At 42.0% G+C, this 20,742-nt stretch overlaps 1 protein-coding gene across 1 annotated transcript in view; it reads left to right on the top strand.

The window, feature by feature from the left end:
* ITPR2 (inositol 1,4,5-trisphosphate receptor type 2) overlaps positions 1-20,742 on the top strand; it is a 268,073-nt gene that overhangs the window by 232,385 nt on the left and 14,946 nt on the right. The window contains 4 exon segments of the mRNA XM_037387540.1: positions 1,196-1,288; positions 6,058-6,185; positions 7,990-8,155; positions 9,429-9,589. Of these exon segments, the coding sequence (XP_037243437.1) occupies positions 1,196-1,288; positions 6,058-6,185; positions 7,990-8,155; positions 9,429-9,589 (548 nt within the window).

Here is a 20,742-nt window from a genome sequence, read left to right as displayed (position 1 = left end):
CTAAATTTGTTATTTCAGGATCTGAAGCACACAAACAAGGCAAAGATCATTCAGGACTCGTAAGCATGGTGTACTTATGTAGCTGTTTTGATACCATATGAAAAAAAACAAAGGAACCTAAAGGATTTCTTTAACACACCTTTCTTTTTTGCCATTGATCATCTTAAAAGGGCTAAGTTGGCTTATATTTGACTTACCATTCATTTTTGGGACAGAACTTACAATGTGAAATTTCACTTTGAAAGGTAATTGTGACCATCTTAGAAGAATGGATGTGAGGCTACACGCAGCGCTGGTCTGGTCCAGTGCAGTAGTTCCTGTGTGTTTGTGTTTCTTCTTTTGGGTTCTTGGCACGTTTTTGCAGTGTGGGTTATTTCTTGCTGGCTTTAAGCATTGCCATTCCTGATCAAAAACTCATCAAGAAAATACACTGTAGTGATGGAACATTGTGCATGCCAACCAAGTGCTTTAGATTTTTGCTTTATAAAGTAGCACAAAGAGAAAGCCAGAGTGGATGTTTCCTGTGTTACACAGATTGTCTTAGACTGTTACTTTTGTTGTATGATTTTGCATTCATTTTCTTCTCCTTAAATCTTTTTGTATCTCTGATTCGAAATGCAGAAAATTGTTGAAGATGCACAAGATAAAATTGGTTTGATAAAATCAAGCTGATGTACACATTTACCCACTTTGGGAATGTTAAATTAGTGTTTTACACAAACCCATAGATATTTACAAGTGAGTACCGAACCGTTATAATACTTGAAAACTCTTAAATATTCTACATTCAGGATAACTGAACATCAGCATGGTGTCCTTCTTGTCAGCTTTTGTGAATAATTTATCTAATGGTTTTAAAACTGACTTTATTTTCATATCTGACAGTTGTTTCTTGCTTTGAATATATTTTGTTCTAACCAGAAGTAGCAGCATTTGATGTAGAGTCATTAATTTCAGGAGATGAAATGGGTATAACTGTGATATACAGTAAATATAAAACTGTGTTTTTGTTCCTTATGATTGCTTTGAGCTGTTGAGGCAGACTGTTTGAGGAAAGAGGAATTGGTGGTATAATTTGTTCTGCTTTTTCTTCTCAACTTTCCAGCTCAATGACTCGCTTCTAGAAAATAATGATTTAAAACTTAGTAGCGATGAAGTTATCTGTCTTTTTGTCAATATCCTGCTTTTTCCACAGGTATTGGTGAGGTCCCCACTACAACCCTCACATCAATGATGGGAGCCTGTGCAAAAGAAAACTGTTCCACAAGCATCCCAATTATTAACCCAGGTTGGTATAAAAGTCCCCCCAAACTGGTGATCAGTTAGAGCGGAGGGATTTGCATGTTACTATTGCAGAGACTTTTGCTAGTGTGAGAAGTGATGACCATTGTTGTAAGTGCTCAACTTCTGCAAGGCTTGGAGCTTAGTTGGCAACTTGCCTTTAATACGAGTGCTTCCCACGCCTGATTTCCAATTGCACTGACATTCATTTTGTTATTAAAAGAGCTTGCTGAATCATTATGCTTGAACATACAGGTTGCTTCTTTCCAGCTGACTTTCCTGAGAGAAAAAGCTTGCTGCTTATCTGCAGCGTTGTCACCTGCACACAATGAGCCACTATTACATCCATTGCGGGCCACATAAGTTGATTTTAATGGCATAGCATACATCAGCAAGATTTTGTGTATACTTTTTACATGCATCTAGGCCAAGGTTGTAGTGTAGCCAGAAGACCTAAGAGCCCAAATCCAGAATCAAATTACTATGTCTTAATGAGTTACTGTGTTTCAGCTAAGCACAGGCAGCAGTCCACCTGTGCATTCTTAGCTTGTGGCAAATGCAAGGAAATGCAGTGGCAAGCCTTTCTTGTTATAGGTAAGTTGTGTTGCTTCATGCTTGTAACAAGTGAAGAGCTTAATTGCTCTGGTTCAGCAGATGAGTCCACCTGGTTGTACTTTGATACCTGCATTATGAATCTGACCTGTATGTCAGGAGGACCCTGTCAACTCTAAATGTACTCAGTGAAAATACAAGGTCTGACCAGTGTGTCCTGCTGGGGCAGTTACCAGACACCAGATATTGGGCAGGAAAGAATTTTTCTTCGATCGAGCTGGCAGAGTGCTTTGTCCTCTTCTGTAGTTTGAGGCTACAGGGTCACTTGTGAGTTTTGTTGGCCAAACGTGGTGCTAGACAGGGACCTTTGGTGGTGGTGCTACCCTGTCTGTCCTACTCTCTTGCTGTGGCACAGTCTAGTTGTGGTGGTTGGTCTTTCACTACAGATGTTGGGTTTGTTTTAGTGTGTTGTGGCCTTTGCAGCATGGGTGTGTGCACAGTGGATGGTCCACAGGCTTAAAGTATTTATTGCCACAGTTGCCTGTGGTTGCTGGCAGCTGAAACTGGGGACATAAGTGGTCCCTTCCTATCCTGTGTTCTAGTATAACACTGTTTCGTAAGCTTTATTCTTCTACTACAGATTTTGGAGGTTTTAGGATCAAAGGCTTCAGGGAGAGGGTGATAAAAGTAGGCTTTTTCTCCCCAGCTGCTGTGTAAACAGGCCTCATAAACAACATGGGAAGCTGTCTGACTAGATAGAGAAAACAGTCTAAGAGCTATTGGCAAAGCTGCTGCATTCAGAGAGTAATCAGTCAGTCAAAAGAGACACAGTGTGGCTTTTGCCAAGCTCTTTAAATGGTACAAATCTCACATTCCTTATTCTTTGGATACTGTTCCTTTAATATTAAACAATAATGAAAGGGGGCTATACAAAGCACCTAAGTGCACTGTCACTTAATCTTGCTGAAGTTCTATTTATCCAGTAACATAAAAATACCCAACATTCAGCAAGAACAGTTTTGTTCATCTTAGCCAGTGAATCACCTGTCAAAAAGTATTGCTCTATCTTCTGTCTTCTCCTGGGACAGATCTCCCTTCTGGCAGAAGTGTGAGTGCAGTGGAAGGCAAAGACCTGAGATGTGGGGAGATTCGCATTGTAGCAGCATGGAGAAGCCCACAGCTGTCTGTAGGAAATACAAAATGTTTTCAATGGCATCTCAAGTCCAGAGTGGAGGCATAAGTACATTGCTTTTCAGATCAGGTCACTGCTGATCATTTGTTCTGATAAGACTCTGCTTCTTCCTTAAGTTTCACTGGTGGAGTGTGTGCTCAGTCGTTGCTCATGCTGGTGAGGGAGTTAGCGGGGAGCCAGTCTGCTCTGCTCAGAGTATCCCGTCTGCAGCCTGCTTCCCCACTGCTGCACTGAGCTGTCGGCATAAAAATACTTTGTCTCATCTCCCTCAGTCTCCCAGTCTTCACTCCAAAGGCATTTCCATATCACTTAAGTCTGCCTTGTGAAGCCCCTAATCACTCCAAGGAACTTCACATCTTATAGTACGTGGCTCTCTGTGCTCTGTATCCCGTAAAGACCTGTGCTAGAAAGGTGCACAGATATCTGTCTGTAAAAGGGGATATTTTCAAAGACTCATTTGTTCCACTCCCAGGCCTGGTACTGCTTGGTGCAAGTTCAGCTAGATCCCCGTGGGCACTCGTGTGTCTCACCTGCCAGTGCTTGTGTTGGAGCTCAGGCCTAGAAGCCAGGTAGCTGTGGACCATCAGATGAGGATTTTGGGAGGAAATCTTCCTGTCATCCCACCTGCTGCCCTGTGATTCACATTGTGGGTTCGTCTTAGTGCTTAACCTGCTTTACTTTTGAATTAAACTTAATCAGAAGACAACCCACCTAACGCTGTCTAGCTGCTCCTGGCCACTCACCAGACAGGAGCTGGTTGCAAGTGAAAACCCCTGAACCTCAGTAAGTGTCGATACTGGGTAATGACAGTATCATACAGCAACCATTCACTCTACAGATCCGCTTTTGTTAACATGGGCATAGTCTCTGTCGAAAGGGGACAAGTCTGGGTTATGAGTGCTGCTGAGCACCACGGCAAACCGGCTAAGGCAGAATGTGTGCCTGTAGGGTTACCTGGCTCCCAGGTTGAAGGTAGCTCTTGTTGCTCCGCATCTGGGAGTGGGAGTAGACATATGGATGTCTGTACACTCCCCACAGCATCCATTACTGCACTGGAAATTACTGCCAACTTTGGGCTGTCCACTGTCTGATTCTCTGACAGAGATCTTGCAGCCTGAGCTTGCTCTTCTGGGTCCAGTGTGGGTTGCTGAGTCTCTATTTTGCAAGACCATAGAATCATTTAGGTTGGAAAAGACCTCTGAGATCATCAAGTCCAACCGTTAACCCAGGACTGCCAAGTCAGCCGATGAGTGGTACCTTGTGTCTCTCTGAAGCATGCTCTTGCTCTGAGCATGCATCTTGGCAGACATGGAGAGCTGTGAGTTAAGGTTTCTAGCAGATAACTCTTGTGTTGCAGCTTCCAGTTCTCGCTGTTCACCAGAACCTGACAACCTGCTGTTTCCAGCACCTGACCCTGGTCTTGCGAACAGTGAAAATCTTGCCCTATCATTATCTAAATGAAATAGAAGCTGTGGCTTGTATATAGGTTTTTAATTTACTTTATGGATGATCATCTTCTCAAGCACAGATATTAGCTCCAAAAAAATGACAGGTTAATATTTGGAAGAGGGAAATAAAGGCAGGATACAAAAGCAAAGGAGATTAGTTGGTATGACTAAGATTACCATACTAGTAAAAGCTTTCCAGACATGACAGTAAAAAAGAGGTCTATTCTTTCGATCCTTTCAGTTTCAATATTTAAATCTGGAGTTGCACTAGTGGTAGTAATGTCTGTAATGACCATATAGCTTAACAGGGAAGCCTGTCCTGATGCCTACTTTTGCTTTTCTTTTTGCTCAAAGTTCCTTAAATCAGGAGCACTTTCTCATTTAATCTGATTGCTTAGCAAAAGCAGCAGATAGCAGCTCTGTTCTGCAAATACCAGTAGTGAGGCATACACCCATCCCATGGGAACCCACGTTTTAAATCCAAATTGCTTGTCTGTAATGTGAGTGCTTTCAGTCAATTGAGTTTATCAAAGTCTATCTCGGTGCCCCAGATGTGGTGTTTTGGGGCTGTTAAATATGCTGTTTCAGTTAACTATCGCAGCAGGATGTTGTTATTTATTAAACGATGTTACAATAAGTGCACGAAGCAAACCAAGTGAGAATCCCTGTCTTCACTGCTTAAGCAAATGTATCCCTAAAGAGAAAACAGGAAGGCAGGAGAAACGGCAGTCACAGTCCTGACCCTTCAGTGCAAGCCAGCAGGACGCAGGGAACAACTCAAGCAGGGCTCTTCAAAAGGAGGCTGTTGATGCAGCCGCAGCATGGGGGTGAGTGCGTGGTGGGAGGAATTCTGGCCAAGGCGGACAAAGTGCCCCAGGGACTGGTGTTCCAGCCCAGCTCCTCTGCACGTTCAAATATCTCCTGCACAATAGTACCCTCTGTGGCTCGGCCAAAAGCACGCAGCAGCTCTGCAGCAGACGTAAGAATAGAATCCAAGTTTTCAAGCTGAGGTCAGGGAGAGTCTTTCATTTAATGTATATTAGACCTGTGCTTGGGCACGTGTGCTAGTGGAAAGATCATGGACAGATTTTCTCATATAAAGTCAACCCCTCCTTAACGGTTTGAAATGCTAACATGACTTGGCTTGTACATGAGTAGGTAGAGGAATGATTTCACAGGAAGGCAATCCTTTTACAAATGTGCTTCTAATTCTGTGTTTGTATTGCTTCTGCTCTGTGTGTCAGCCGTGCACTTAGGAGGCATGCTGAAAAGCAGTCATACTGAAAGCAGTGGGAGTACTTGCAAGGAAAAGGGGTACTCCCATGAACAGAGGTGGTGGCTTTGGGTCAGAGTTACTGGTAGAACTGCTTGGGATTTTCTCTGTCTCTCTTCAAGCTAATGTGCCTAAGTATGTCACCGGGAGTGATGTGCAAATGTATAGGGTTGATCACTGAAATTCTAGCTGAAGAATATGAAAGGCAGATGTGTACGGCAGTTACTTTCTCTAATACAGAATGGTGGCTTGCTTTGGTGACTGATTTTTTGAATCTGTGGTTCCTAAAGCTGTGGCTTTCCTGTTTGCAGGTGAAGAGGAGGAGGATGGAATAGAAAGGACCTGTGACACCCTTCTCATGTGCATTGTGACCGTGTTAAACCAAGGTCTGCGGAATGGTGGTGGTGTGGGAGACGTGCTCAGAAAGCCTTCCAAAGATGTAAGTGTTTTGGCTGAGGAAATGCATTACTCCCTGTGCATCTCATGAATGCCAAAGTCAATTTTTGGAAGTTATAGACAGTATTTGTATCTAGTCTGCTCTGATGTCACACAGTTGATTTATCCCTGTAATTTTTACATCCCAGATGGAATATTTAATGGGAAGACCTCAGCTTGGTGTGATGATGATACTTGAAGAAAGGAACTCTAGGAATAGTTTACCCCTTCTGGAAAACTGGAGCATATTGTAACCTTCCAAGCACTGCTAAGAAGCACTGTGGGATTGTATCACTGTTCTATTACACTATGAATTCCAACTGAAAACTTGAAAGGGATTGATTGATGAGTGTATGTCAAGACCCTCCACTGTAGTACACAAAGTATATTTTTAGCTGAAGTTCAGCATGGCATCTATCCTGGAGTTGGTCCTATTGTTTACTTGTACTCAGCTAACATCGAAGTCAAAATACAATTTCATTTGTCATGGTACATGTCCTCTTCCAGAAGTTTCCTCCAAAATTCAATTCGTTTAAGGACTACTCAATATTTGAGTGGTATTATGCATTTATATTTAAGTTCAAAAGAACATCATAAATAAAAGCAATCTAGTAGGACTTTGCTTGGTGAGCCACACCATAACACAAGGATTACATTCACAAGTATGATCTCAGCATGGCTTGTCAGAGTCCAGCAACAAGTAACTCGGATCTGGATGGAAGAGCTCCTTGTGCTCTTCCTAGGTCCTGTCTCATGGACTGGGAGGTTCTACAGGGACCATAGCCCATTCCCATGAAGTCTGTAAACCCTTACAGATTTTGAAAACGACCCTTGCCACTTAGCAGTTATTTAATGCTAACTACATTAAAGCACTTTGCAAAGGGTAGCACTGTTATCCCAATGAATGTGTGGGAAGCTGAGAAAATCAGTGACTTCCAAGTCAATATAATAGTAAAGAAAAGGACTTGAGTTTTATGTTCCTCCTCCTTATGCCGATTGTCCTCTCCTGTTTGCCACAGAACAACTTTGCTATTTTAGAGGTGTCAGTGGGAGTCCAGTCCAGCCTTTGCAAGAAGGGAAGTAGCTATGATGTAAAAACAAGAGTGTGATGTAGTGGGGAGTATGAGCACTACTTCATGTGTGTGTGCATGCACGTGTGTATATGTGTGCGTGTGTGTGCTTGTCGTGTTCCCAAAAGACACTTGCTTGGTCTGCCAACTCTGAGCCAGCTGACTGCCATGTGACTGTATTAGCACAGTGCTAAAACCAGTAACACGCCCTGCTTGGGCACAGAGTATAGTAGCCTGGCCTTGGCATCACACAAGCACGCTCCCCTGGTTTCTGGTTTTTCAGCATGAAAACTCAGCATCAGTCTGGAGTATTCCAAAAAGATGTACCGTAAGCATATCCTTGCATGCCACAAGGCAGTATTAAGAAGAGCTATCATTGTTCTCAGTGGGTACTAGAAACTGCATGTCCCTGTTTCTGTACTGGCAAGGTAATTATCATCAATTGAGCTCTACACTAATGCATCTACGCTGCTTCTGGTACACAAGCTCGTCTCTTCTTCATGCTGTGTGAAACAATGTAAAGGACAACAGGAGTCCCAGAGCAATAAGAGTGCATGAAGCCAAATCTTACTTGCTTAGTGGTATAGGTAGTCCTTCTTTGTATCTGTGAGTAGGGCTAGCAGAATCTGGCATATGAAAAGAGATGCGTAGCTTTGCTTGAGTTAATGTGAAAGTGTTGTTTAATATTTTAGAGGTGTGCTATTTTTGTATCTTATTGCAACCTTATTATTGTTTCAGGAGCCCTTGTTTGCTGCACGAGTTGTTTATGATCTTCTGTTTTACTTCATCGTCATAATTATTGTTCTAAACCTAATCTTTGGAGTCATCATTGATACGTTTGCTGATCTCAGGAGTGAAAAGCAGAAGAAGGAGGAAATACTAAAGACAACCTGTTTTGTCTGTGGTAGGTGTTACTGAGCTATTGAGACGTTTGATGGGGAAAGAAGTAAAATGAACTATTCTTCAATAAATAAAGTGTGGGCCTGAGGGGTGGTTATCTTCTACAAGGAAAGTCTGTAAAAATGTCAGAGTTTGGTTCCAAATTTATTCCCTCTCGGTAGGAAAAAGATGTGGTTTATGAGTCAAAAGCTAGCTTTGCTAAGAGGTGGCTTCACAGTCTCCACCCAGGATCTAAGGGAGAAGAGCTGTGTCTCACGCTCGCATCATCACCACTAATGGAGATGGTGCAGCTGCTGGCTTTATTTCACAAAGCGTGATGCAGATGAAAGTACAGCTTGCTATTTCACAGCACAGTGCATTCCAGAAGGGCAACAACGGCAAAATCCGCCTGTTTCAGAAGGTGATATGAAGCAGGGAACAAAGGAATTAAATGGAAATCATACCCACAAAATCCATGGATAAATGGCGCTTATTTTGAGGTGCACTCACAAAGAGGGGTGGACCTTCACTCCCCTAGGGGACTTCAGAAATACCTTCTTTTTTGTAGGCTGGGTGTTGTTTCCATGGTTGTACTGACAGGGATGAACATTGTGCGGAGCACAACAGCTTTAGTGTCTATGGAATGCTCCACAAGAAATCCAGGGAAGAAAGCTGTAACATGGAGGCAAACATTTGTGAATCCTGCCCTTCCTCACTGTGGTATTCTTTGGGGATTTGACCTGTTACAGGAAAAAAATTAAAATTTCTTATTACTACAGTTCTGTAAAGACTGTAACTACAAAGCTGCAGAGACTCACTCTCTCTGCTAGGTTTAAGCGCACAAACAGTCCCACTGCAGCTTAAGTGGGACTATTCATATGCTTGATGCTAAACGTGTGCATAAATCTTCGCAAGATCAGGACCTAGGCGGCACGCTGTGTGCTTACCAGTATACATTTAGAAAGAAGCGAAGCCAATGCTTGTAAAGCACTTTATAGCCCTCAGCATAGAAGGCACTGTAAAACTGTAACATATTTATTACATTGTTATTGTTATTAAGAGGAAATATCACAAAAGAGAATAAATGCTGCGCTGAAAGAATTCTGTCAGGAATGCCTTCTGGCCTTGGTATTTCTTGCCTGGCAGTTACTGTATGCAGTTATAGCTTTTAAATTAAGATCCTTGAAATTTATGATCCTTTAAATTAAGTTAGGTTCCTTTCTGTAACATATTTAACAGATTTGGGTATTTTTATGTTGAAGTTTATTTTTTTGCTTTATGCTCATGTCATTTTGCAGGATTGGAGAGAGACAAATTTGATAACAAGACCGTTTCATTTGAGGAACATATAAAGTCAGAACACAACATGTGGCATTATTTGTACTTCATAGTTCTTGTCAAAGTTAAAGATCCAACTGAATACACGGGCCCAGAGAGCTACGTGGCGCAAATGATTGTGGTAAGTCAATTTGGGCATATGCTTTATGCAACTGAGAGATGCTTCTTGCAGCTAAAGCAGAGAATATCTTTCTTTTTCCCTCTCTCTGAACAATAGGAGGCATCGATCTGTATTTTCAAAGATCCTTTCACACGTCTTAGTCTGCAACAAAGCCCAGTCTTAAACATAATGAAAAAGATGAAGGCACAGGCCACAGTCTCCAGTTTGGCATTCGTGCTCTCATGCTCTGTGGGTTCTGCTGCCTCATTAGCCAAACCAGGGGCAGAAGAGCATGCATCATAACATCTGCTGCTGCTCTGGCTTTGTCCAGTATCTCTGGGCTGCTGTCCAGAAAAAAACATCTCCTGCTGAATAGTGAAACACAGGGTCAGTGTTGAGGGCTAGTGCTTTTCTCCTATGACTGCTCTGAACAAGCTATTGAAAAGACCAAGAAGAGCTGCTGCAGGGTTTTGAAGAGCTACAGAAACTGCCTCGTGAATCAGTAGGAGTATGACTTGGATTCAGAGAGAGAAATTTGATGACATTGGGGCGGAGCAATGTTAGATTACATTTCCTTTCCAGCCTGCTACCAAAGGTTTGTTCTGGTGAAGACTGAGGGATGGTTTATCAAGGCTGCCTGGCTTGGGGCTTCATTTTTGTGGAATTCATCCTACCTGCTGGGATATTCTGGTGCAGCATTTTCTTCCTGTGGACTTCCTGGCAGGTATTGCACTGCTCAGGGCCTGTGCCAGGGTCTGTGGCTCCAGATCTGGCATATGTCTGAATCCCAGGAGGAGGGTGTAACCAAATGTGCATCAGGCCTTGCTGTCTATGCATTTCTGGAGCCACATTTCTTGTTGAGAGTATCTGCTCTGTTATCCCTCATCAGGCCTTTGATTATACGTGCTACCAACCTCACTAGTGAGATGCTAAGTGCCCTTTTAGGGCTCGGTTTGGTCAAGGGGAAGGTTCTCTTCCTTTAACTTCAGCTGTCTTCAAGTCAGGCACCTGCCTTGTCAGTGCAGAAAGCTGGGTTATTTATCCTGCCTTAAAACAGGTGTCTAGGATAGCTGGGGTGACTCACCCTGCCATCGCCTTTCTCACACTATCGAGAGACTCAATGATTAGTTTAGACAAGATTCCTAATTGGGAGCTGGCTTAAATTAGAGGAGATGACTCCTGACCACTGTGCAGGCTTATGCAGAGCTTACCTTGAAGATCTCGCAGTAGTGGAACAGCTCGTGTTCAGACAGGGGTGCATGCTTGTATGCTGCAATGAAGTGGAGCTTTTGTAAGTGCTATTACCACTGCGTGGGAAGGTGGTGTGGCAGGTGATGGGAATTCGGCACTCAGGTACAGCGGAACAGCCTATGTCCGTGGAAATTTTGAACCACCAATCTCATTGCCCAGGTCAGGGCACTTATACTGTTAGGCAGTAATGGATCTACACTTCTGCAGTATGATGGGTGAGACAGAAAAACGAAAACAAATGCTTGTAATCCTCTGTTCCATTACAAGAAATCATTCATAGTGGCAAGTTGTCCTCTTACATGTGAAAATATTTTAGTTTATCTCAGAAATGCACATTAATTTGTAGAATCAATGATGTCTCCAGAGTCTAGGGCTTTTCTCATTTGTCTGTTCCTTCTCCACTCGTCTTCCTCTCCCTGCAATGTTTGTATGATTTTAAACTTTGCGAGTATATATGTTAAGTATTAATGTTTAATTCCAAGGAATGCATTAATATTCATAGTAACTGTATTCATCCTGTGGCAGCAGTGGTTTGACTTTTCTGCTGTAATTCACTAATGTATGTTACGTTTGCATTAATGGTGAGAACTCCTGTTTGAGCATCTAAAATATTAACAGAAAAGGACCAAAACACATGTGGCCTCAAGAACTGAACTGATTTCTCAAAGCCACTGTTCATCTTTGGCAAAATGCTGGTGGTTTAAGTGGCCGGTAGTAATCCAGATTTGGGGATTATTAAAGCCTCTGAAGGAAGGCTTGGTTTTTTCCATGGGTATATATAACGTTAATGGTTGTTCTGGATGATGGAAGAGGTGCATATGGACCTGCAAGTGTAAAGCTTACAGGAAGAGGGAATGGAGGAGTTGGGGAGGTGGAAGTGAAACCAATGTTTGAACAAACTCCAGGTGGCTGGTGTGGGATTAGTAATTGTGTATTTGTGTAGTTTAAATTTCCCTTTCCTTAAGAAAGGAAAGAAAATTCTGACTGGAAGAGTGGAGTATTCCGGAAGTATGATATTCAACTGGAAGAAAGGATTTAGAGGTACAGCTTTGCTTAGGACCAAAAGAAGTGTCAAAGGAAAACACTCAGAAGTAGTTTTGCTGCTGTCAGCAGTATGAGCTGATGTAATGTACGTGTTTGGTGTGCTTCAAACACAGCATGATAGCAATGAAATTACATGACAAGCATGTGAGATGTACTACATTCCATGCAGAAAATAAGCTTGAGGTATGGATTTTGTCCTGAAGAAGCTGATTCAGACTTTGTGACGGACTGAAAGCTGAGGGACCATTCTTGTGGTGCTGGGAGAGGTGACCACGCCCCTGATAAGAAACCAGGTTCTGGTTAGCATCTGGCACAAGGGAGGCAGACTTCAAATTAACCTTTCACAAGGAAACTAGGGCTTGCCTGTGGAACTGACCCGTTGCTGAATGACACTCACTGGAGGTGTATGGGAATGTAACAAATATTTACAAAAATAGGGTGGTTGTAAGAACAGAGCAGTCTCAGGAGCTCTTTGAAGGGGACAAGGTGGAATGAGATTTTGTATTTCAGGTGATACAGAATATGGCTGAAACAAACTCCATGAATCATACTCCTGGAAAAGCTGTCTTGACCCTACTAGGTTTTATTATGATTAGGTATGTCTTTTATGGCTGCCTCTGTAGCTTTAGTGGATCAAACCTAAATTCTGTGTTTGCACAGCTGGATTACTTAGGGAGAATTTCTACCCGAATCCAATCTTCAAGGCTTAGCTCCATCTTTAAATACACGTAGGTCAAAATTTTGGAGTATGCCGCAGTAACTTCTTTAATGGAAAGTAGAGTTTAACTTCAAGTATCATTCTCACTACTCCTACAACTGTAGTTGGGACCCAATTATTATTTGTACTTGTCAGCTACTGCCTGGCAAAGTATTGCAAAAAGTAATATTGGAATCATTATCAGTATTCACTAAGCACAGGGAAAGCATCTGCAATTTCTTATACTCTCTTTTCTCCATTTCTCCTTCTCCAGAAAGACCATTGGGTCCTTCTCTATCAGGAACCAAAAATACGACTTTCTATATTATGGCTCAGGTTTTTTAATGCATCATTTGTCCAGCAAACGGTGAAGTAGCTGGTTTGAAGGCTTGCTAATAGCACAACTGTAAAAAAAACCCAGGAATATGATGGATTTCTTGTTTTGGCATATTATGGGAATATGTATGGGAAAGGATGGGTGCTAAAATGGATGGAATTATTTACACATCTAACTTCACTTTCCCAGTTTTCCAGTTCAAGAAGGGGAGAGAAACTTGTAGGTGATGTTGTACACACCCCTCACTCAAAAGCAATAGTTTTGCATGTTTCCAAGTTCACTTGTATTTCTGTTCCAGGGGTGGCTTGTTTTAAGGTGTTCCCATTATCTTGTATGTCTCTGGCCTCAAAGACCCTGGGGCAGAGGATTTCTTTTGCTTTCTTCCTCTGGACTGTGGACGTCAGCTGCAAGCTCTTCATGTTGCCTGTGATTTTGATTTTCCCAGCAGCTCTGTTACTTGCTTCAGTGCTTAGCATACTGCTCTGAGCAGTGACAAAAGTAATCAGTAGCTGTCCAGCTTTCATAAAGTAAGGTATTATTATTTTTTTCTTTTCAGAAAAAAGCACCAGGCATAAAATGTATTGTAAAACAACATACAGTTTATACACCTCTGGCTTTTCAGACAGTTACTTTATGGAGACATTGGTGGGAATAAAGCACTTCAGATCTTCCAATGATGCCCATTCTTCTTGCACACTATCTTACATCAGTTATCAGGTGAAATATTAATGAATATTAAATCAGAGCAGTAGGTTTTATTATTTTGTTTGTTATCCCGGCCTCCTTTATGAAGTCAGACAGGTATCACACAATATCCAAAAAGACAGAAACTTTGAAGAGCTGGCTACATGCTTTGCATTTGCACTGAGAACCCGCATGAATGATTCTCCTATTGAATTTTTATTCCTGCAGAAAAAAACTTCTTATCTAACCCATCTGACTAAAAATACCATCCCTAGCAAACCCAGGGAGATGCACATAGCTTGTATTACATCCATACAGCAGTCTTTGAATGTTCCTTGGGTCCATTTATCAGAGGAGACAGTTTAATGTGGTAACTGAAACAATGCAGGTTAACATCCAAATTTTTAGACTTCTTTTTTCAGAGGTGTAATTTGTACATGCAGATTTCACGTAAGCTTTGATAACTGTAAATAGATAAATGAGGGCAGTAACTCAGTTTTTAGCAGCAACACAGAGAGGTATGAATTAGCCTATGATTTGTGCTTCCATTCATTTACAAAAATAAAAGGCTATTGGCATAGTAATGAAATTAATTATTTTGCCCATTGGAAGAATGAAAGACTTTAACAAATGAAGCCCTAAAACTTGTGTTCTCGCATGCCCTGTCCGCAGTTCTTAGCAAGTTTCATAATGGATTTTACCAGCATTAGTGCTACCTGTCATAACTACATAATTACAGCACCTAATTATATTATTACTTATTTACTCTAATTATGTAATTGGATGTAATTGGTGCAATTACATAACTCCTCAATCAGCTGAAAACTGCTCTAAAACTAGCCAGTGTTCATAAGAGTAAAGGATACTGTCATGCGTTAGACCATCTCCTTAAAGCAAGGCAATCTTTGGTGGGAAATCAAAGGTTCTGTTCTTCTGCCATTGCGGTCATTGGGACCGTGACATTTATACTGTCGTAGTATCTTAAAAGTATTCCTTTCATCTTGTTTCGTTGGTAGATGTATGCCTCCTGAAAGGCAGATTCCTAATCTTAAGTTTAGTCTCTCTTCAGGCTACTCAGGATCCCAACACCTCCCCTGAAATGAACAGCAAAATTCCCATCAACATTGTAAGAATGAAGCAGAAGAAACAGGTTGAACATCACCAGCTGGAAACTCTGAACAGCGATCTTATCCAGTTCTTTTAAAGAGCACTTTTATGTCACAGCAATGACCTGTCATTGGTAATGTGACAAAATATGTTAACTACTTCATTATCCATGTTTTGGTGTCAGCTTTTTTTCATTATTTTTTGTTTTAAATTATTAAATGAAAGAAGTACTTACCAAATATTATGGCCATTTCCATGTCATGAGAAAAACTGCATTCCCCATTTTGAAAAATTCTAGGGTTTGGGGGTGGTTTAAATACTGAAGTTTGGAAATTGGTCTGAATTCAGCACTCCTTCGAGCTAATGCTGTTGTCTCTCTTCCTCCTGCCTCTAGCCTCATGTTTTTGCCTTCTTTTTCTGTTAGATACCCAGAAGTGGGTATTAAATTCAAAAGCAGCACTGGGAATAACGCCAAATGAGCCATTGAGAAGTCTCACAATAGTTGTCATTCTACCCATGCTGTGTGCTGGGCAGCGCAAGCCCTTTTCCCTCAGCATCCTCCTCTCTCCCGCCTCGCTGCTCTGCATTTTGCTGTGCTCCCACCTTGGGAGTGGAGGTGTGATGTGAGCTGTGGCAGCACATAGCTGCTTCCCGGGTTCAGGTCTCAGCACCAATGCTGCGAGGTCCTAGCCAGAGTCACTCCACGAGACCGTGACTCCCCAGTCTAGCAGCAGGGACAAGGCACAAGCTCCCTCCTGGAGCCAGAATTGCTTGTGTATAGTCCCTGGCACACCCGTGTGTGGCCTGTAAAGGGATTTTTTTCATTTTAGCCAACCTCAGCAGAAGTAGCTGACTGTCAAAACAGCAAAAGCAGGAGCCAAGCAGAGCCTGGCAGCTGCGGGTCGAGAGCCTGGCTGCCCGTCCTTTCACACCTTGGGGTGGTGAGAGGTTGTCTCAGGATTAGTTAGCAAATGTAAAGTCATTTTCACTGATGCCAGGTCCTGGTGCGCACACCCCGCCTGGTGCCCAGCGTATTCAGTGGCCATCCCTGAGCAAACCATGTGGAGGTTCTAGAGGAGGCAGGTCCAAAGGAAATACAGACAGGCGAGGTGGAGACAGTGAAAAAGTGCTGTATGGAAAGGGGAAGAGCATGCCGACAGCAGGCGGGTGAGGAGGAGCGGGGTTTGTGGAACAAGCTGTTCTTTACTGCTGTCGATTTTTGTCAAAGAATGTAATAATATGTACTGAGGGCTCTTGACCTCATCTCTTAAAATATGACTTTGGAGAAGAAGAAAAGTTCTGACATCCAGGATTTTTCTGTTCTGTTGTCTGTTGTCTTTCTGAATTTTGGAGGCAAAAATTTTCCCTGCTAATTTGTACCTCTAGTCTATAGATACTGTTATTACATCCAAGGATCACTAGATTCTGTACAGGTAGAGAGAATGACCTAAACCAAAGAAATGTCAATCCAAGGTAACATGAATGCTGCAGAAGGGGCACTTAGGTTGTCGGGAAGACACTCCACGTGTTTTTCACATGCACTCTGGTGATTCATCCTAGACAATTTAAGAAGTTTCCTCCCCCAGATGTCCACCATACCCTTCTGTTGCAATTAACCACAACAATAGCAGAGGGGGGGGGGAGGACAAACAATGTGTTTGTTCGCTCCTGAGCTTCTGCAGTTTGCAGCCCAGAGTACTAATGTGAAAATTGATGGCCGCTGAAGTCACGCCAGTCTGAACTGCACTGGTTGAGGAGAAGAAACAGTACTGATTCTGCTGCCTCTCTGTAGGTAGGATATTATCGGCAGGGAGAAATGGTACACAGCTAATAGGGGTGACCCCTCCAGCTGCTACAGCTAAATCTGCCAGGGATGGTGAGCTGCAGTTCTTAAACTGGCTCATTATAAATAAACTATTTTTAAGGCTTCTTCATTATCATAAATTCTAGTTCAACATGAAGTTTCTGATCTGGCAACTCACAGACTTGAAAATGCTTACAGGACTTGTGCACACAAATGCTCTGCTGGAGTGGCGCATGGAGTTTATAACTTTTGGGAGGCTAATAATGCTCCCATTGTTAGGACTGATTTAGTTTACTTTTTAGAACTGGCCTTCCTCCAAATACTAGCAGATGTTATCAAAGCAAAACTTGCAAGGCTGAAATGTATGTACATATCATTAAGCTATGCAACTTTTTCTTAATTACTTTTAAAAGACTGATATGATGCATGTCATATTATGAGTAATTACTTACCATGGCAGTAATACCAAGAGCACAAAAGCCGGCTGCTAAATAAGATTTGAGGTTTCTTTGACAGGCTAATTTCCTAGGAAATACAACGTCGGTTTTGTCTGCAGTTGGGCTTTCATAAAATAAGCAATTAAAGAAATATGCCTAAATAGATGATTTACTGCTCCCATTTTTTGTGCTCAGAACAGAAGAGCAAGCGAGAGCACATCTCTCTGCATCCTTCCACATGGATGCAGGCCCGGTGGGGTGTTCAGTGCTTTGGTTTAGGTGGACCAGGTCCCAGAGAAGGTCCTTTTTCTGCATCAAGGCCTGCCTCAGATTCACAGAGGACCTCAGAGCTGTTGAGTGGTGATACCAAGTCACTAAAATAGGGCTGGAATTGTGCTTTGTGTAGGTTCAACCACTGGTCCCTCTCCCCTCATATACTCAAGTGTTATCCAATTTTACATTTACAGAATGTATTGAGGCATGGTCGTTCTTCCTGGTGCTAGGTATTGAATTATTTTTCTATTGTCGCTTTTCCTGTTGTTCAAAGATAACGTTTATTTCTGTAGGTAGACCATTGTTATTTTTGCTTCTCTGTACAATTTTGCATCTACATTATTCTCTTACAGAAGTGCTGTACACTTCCCTCTCCACTTCATAAAATATGCAATTACAGTAACGTGCCTAATTAGCTGATTTCCTGCTCATTTGTGTGTTGCTCAAAGCATGAAAAGTTGGCATCACGTGAGGACTTCGCAACTTTGCACAGAGCTCCTATTCTACAAGAGAGCTGAGCAACTTGTTTTGTACTTCAGGGGCTCTGCATCTTCCAGAAATGGGCTCTTTGGTCTCCCATAAATAACGTACTTGGCCTGCTTGGCTAGGTGATGTGTGAGGTATGGGTAAATACAGGGAAAGGTGTACTTCATTTGGTACCTCACTGTAAAAGCTTGAGTTTTTAGTGGCTTTAAGTTTATATGCATTCTTTCCAGACAGGCAGAATTAATTATCTTGTTGCTGTTTCAATGGGAAACCATGGACCTGATCCTGCCTTAGAAATGATGCCATTAGCTGGAGTGGGAGAAAGCTTGATACTGACAGCAGGTGCTGCAGCACAGGCAGATTTGCCGTGTGTAGTGAGGGTATGGTGATAACCTTCATCCTCCTAGCTGACTCAGTGAGGGCATGGCGATGCCATTGCACAGTGCCCTTGTCCCTGCTGCTTCCGTGCTCAGCCTCTCGCATCCTTGCTAACTCCTACAGGGACAGGTCCCAGCACTAACACAACCCTGTCTTTTTTCCTCTTTCCTTTGGAATCACTTCTGAATACAAAGCTGTAATATAATTGGAAGTTACAGGGGGGAGCCTAAAACTCCCTAAAAGTATATTCATTGAGATTTGGGGTGTTTTTTCCCCCTGAGGTCAGAATCAGTGGTTTGATACTGCCCCGCACTAGGCTTTTTGGACCCTGTGGCATTGCAGCTCAGTTGTAAGCTTAGGTTGATTTCCTGTGTATTGGAAAGATTTGGCCAATTGTCTGTTGACCATTATTTAGGCTTTGAAGACTGATTTTGCTATAAAGATGGATTCTGCCTTGATGATACAGCGTAGTCATTGCCTCCTTGTCCTCCTTCCAACTTCATTTCATTCAATTTGCAAATTAAAATAAATGAGCCGAGTTGTGTTTCTGTTTGTCTGCTGCTGGCCTTAAAAACTCGAGGAGGGGTCTGGACATGAGGCTGTGTTCCTTGAAACTTGCACATCCCCACGAACATGGAGTGGAGGTGTTCCAGCTGGAGCACCCTCAAGCTGAGCAGTGCTGCTGGCAGGACACGGGCTGCGGTTCCCTGCTGGAATCCACTCCCGCCTTGACCTGCCAGAGACTAGAGCTGTTAACTTTCCAGGCAGCTTGCAAAAGCCATCTTTTATCCCTTTGTTAAAGAAGCATGTGGCCTGAGATGGATCTGTGTGTGGGCAGACCTTTATTCTGTGATTTCAAATGATGGAAAGGCTCTCCAAGGCACTGGATAGGCACCTACTGTCGTGCTTAAAATCCTGGCAGAAACAGAGCCTCGATTCTCCTGGGACTGGCTGTGTATGGCTTTGCCTAATGAAAACTGAACCTTAACTGGAGTCACAGATAAGAAGTTCAACCCCAGAGGAACAATGTGATGAGCAGATCCCAAAGCGTGTAAACAGAATTCATTTGATTTTGCAGTATGGGAGAAGCAACAAACACAAAACACTTCAATGTTGTTTGAGAATATTATTGCAACATTTGAAAACAATTATTGTTCTTTGTATTACAGTGGTGCTAAACTTGTGGCTTCTTGAATGGGAAAGGACTGCAAAATTGTCCACAGCCAAGGGAGATAACCGCAGATGCTGAGGAAAGGAAGGACTACAGGTTTGCCCGAAGATGTAAGGGCAATTAGTAAAAGAACAGGGAGATGAGTTTTGGGTTGTTGCCTTACCAGGAAAACCATGTAAAATAAATAAGCATAACTTTGGTTGGTCTCAAAACACAGCGGTGAGATTCTGCAAGAAGTAAAACTGGGAAAGGCTAGAAAAAATGTAGTCCTGCTTCTAAGTTCTCACAGTTCAGAGGCAGCTAGATTTGAGGCAGTTGGATACAACATTACTCTTAGCTTGTTTTACAAGGTGTTATAGATATGATGAAGTAACTTGTTTTCTGTATCTGTCACGGGAAGAAAAATCCAGCAGCCTGTATTACTCTGCATGGGTAAGTTTCTGAATTTGTATAACTTGGGTTTCATTGTGCCATTTATCTTTTGGGATCAGATTTATGAGATTTGTGTCAGGTTTTTCTATTTGGTTGCAAAGCTAGTTCACAGAATCTCCTCTCTTTTTAATGTGGTGGATCTGTGTATGATAAAAAGCTAAGATTGCATCATCTTTAATAAAAGAGAAGATACATAGCCTAAAGAAATCAGATTAGTTGTAGAGAAAGAAATCAATCAGGTTGGCAAATTGTATCTGTGGGACAAAGTGCAAAATGTTTGTTTCATACAGTATTTATTGAACAAATTTGTTGAGAAGATGGTTAAAAATGCTCTACAGGAAAAAAAAAAAGGGAACCATTTTGTTCAATTTAAATGACATTGATGTATTTTTTACATCATGAAATCTTGCAGTACTACCAACAACAATCCCTGATAAAGTACTTTACACAATTGCCTCACAGGGCATTTTGAGATAAAAGTATATATCGGAGATTGTAAATTGGCTGCATCCAATTTATATATAATGGAACCCACTACAGCCATCCTACGAAATTCAATAGATCAGGAATCACATTACAGTTCTGTGAGTTGGGGTAGTAGGAGCTTTAAAGAGTCTCCAAAACAAACAGGCAACTTTAAATCATATTTAATGAACCCTGTGTATTTTATACACATGTGATTAAAATGTTTTGTCTCTGTTTTTCATTTTGCTGGGTGCTGCTGAAGGAAAATTGTAACTCTGGATTTGTAACTCCATGTTTGTGAAACCGATCATCTGCTTGTTCTCAAGAGAAAATGTATTTTAATTGAACAGAGCAAACCATATTTAAATGCTGGGCTGAAAAAAAACAAAGAAAAAGCAAAAGCAGATCTGTACAGAGGATCCATTTCAGTGTTTTTAGCGATGTGACCAAATGCACTAAATGAAAGTGTAGTATAGGCAGGTAAAGGTTCACAAAGTACCATTGTGGTTTTTTCTTTTATTGATCTATGCCTGCAGCCTCTCAAAACAGTGTACAGTAGACGCAAACCTGAACAAATAGATGTTTCACCCTGAGGGCCTGGTTTTGCT

This window comes from Falco rusticolus, chromosome 5 (genome assembly GCF_015220075.1).
Source record: "Falco rusticolus isolate bFalRus1 chromosome 5, bFalRus1.pri, whole genome shotgun sequence".
Taxonomy (NCBI): Eukaryota; Metazoa; Chordata; class Aves; order Falconiformes; family Falconidae; genus Falco; species Falco rusticolus.
Note: the sequence above shows the minus strand (reverse complement) of the source record. Positions and strands in the feature narration are given on the sequence as shown.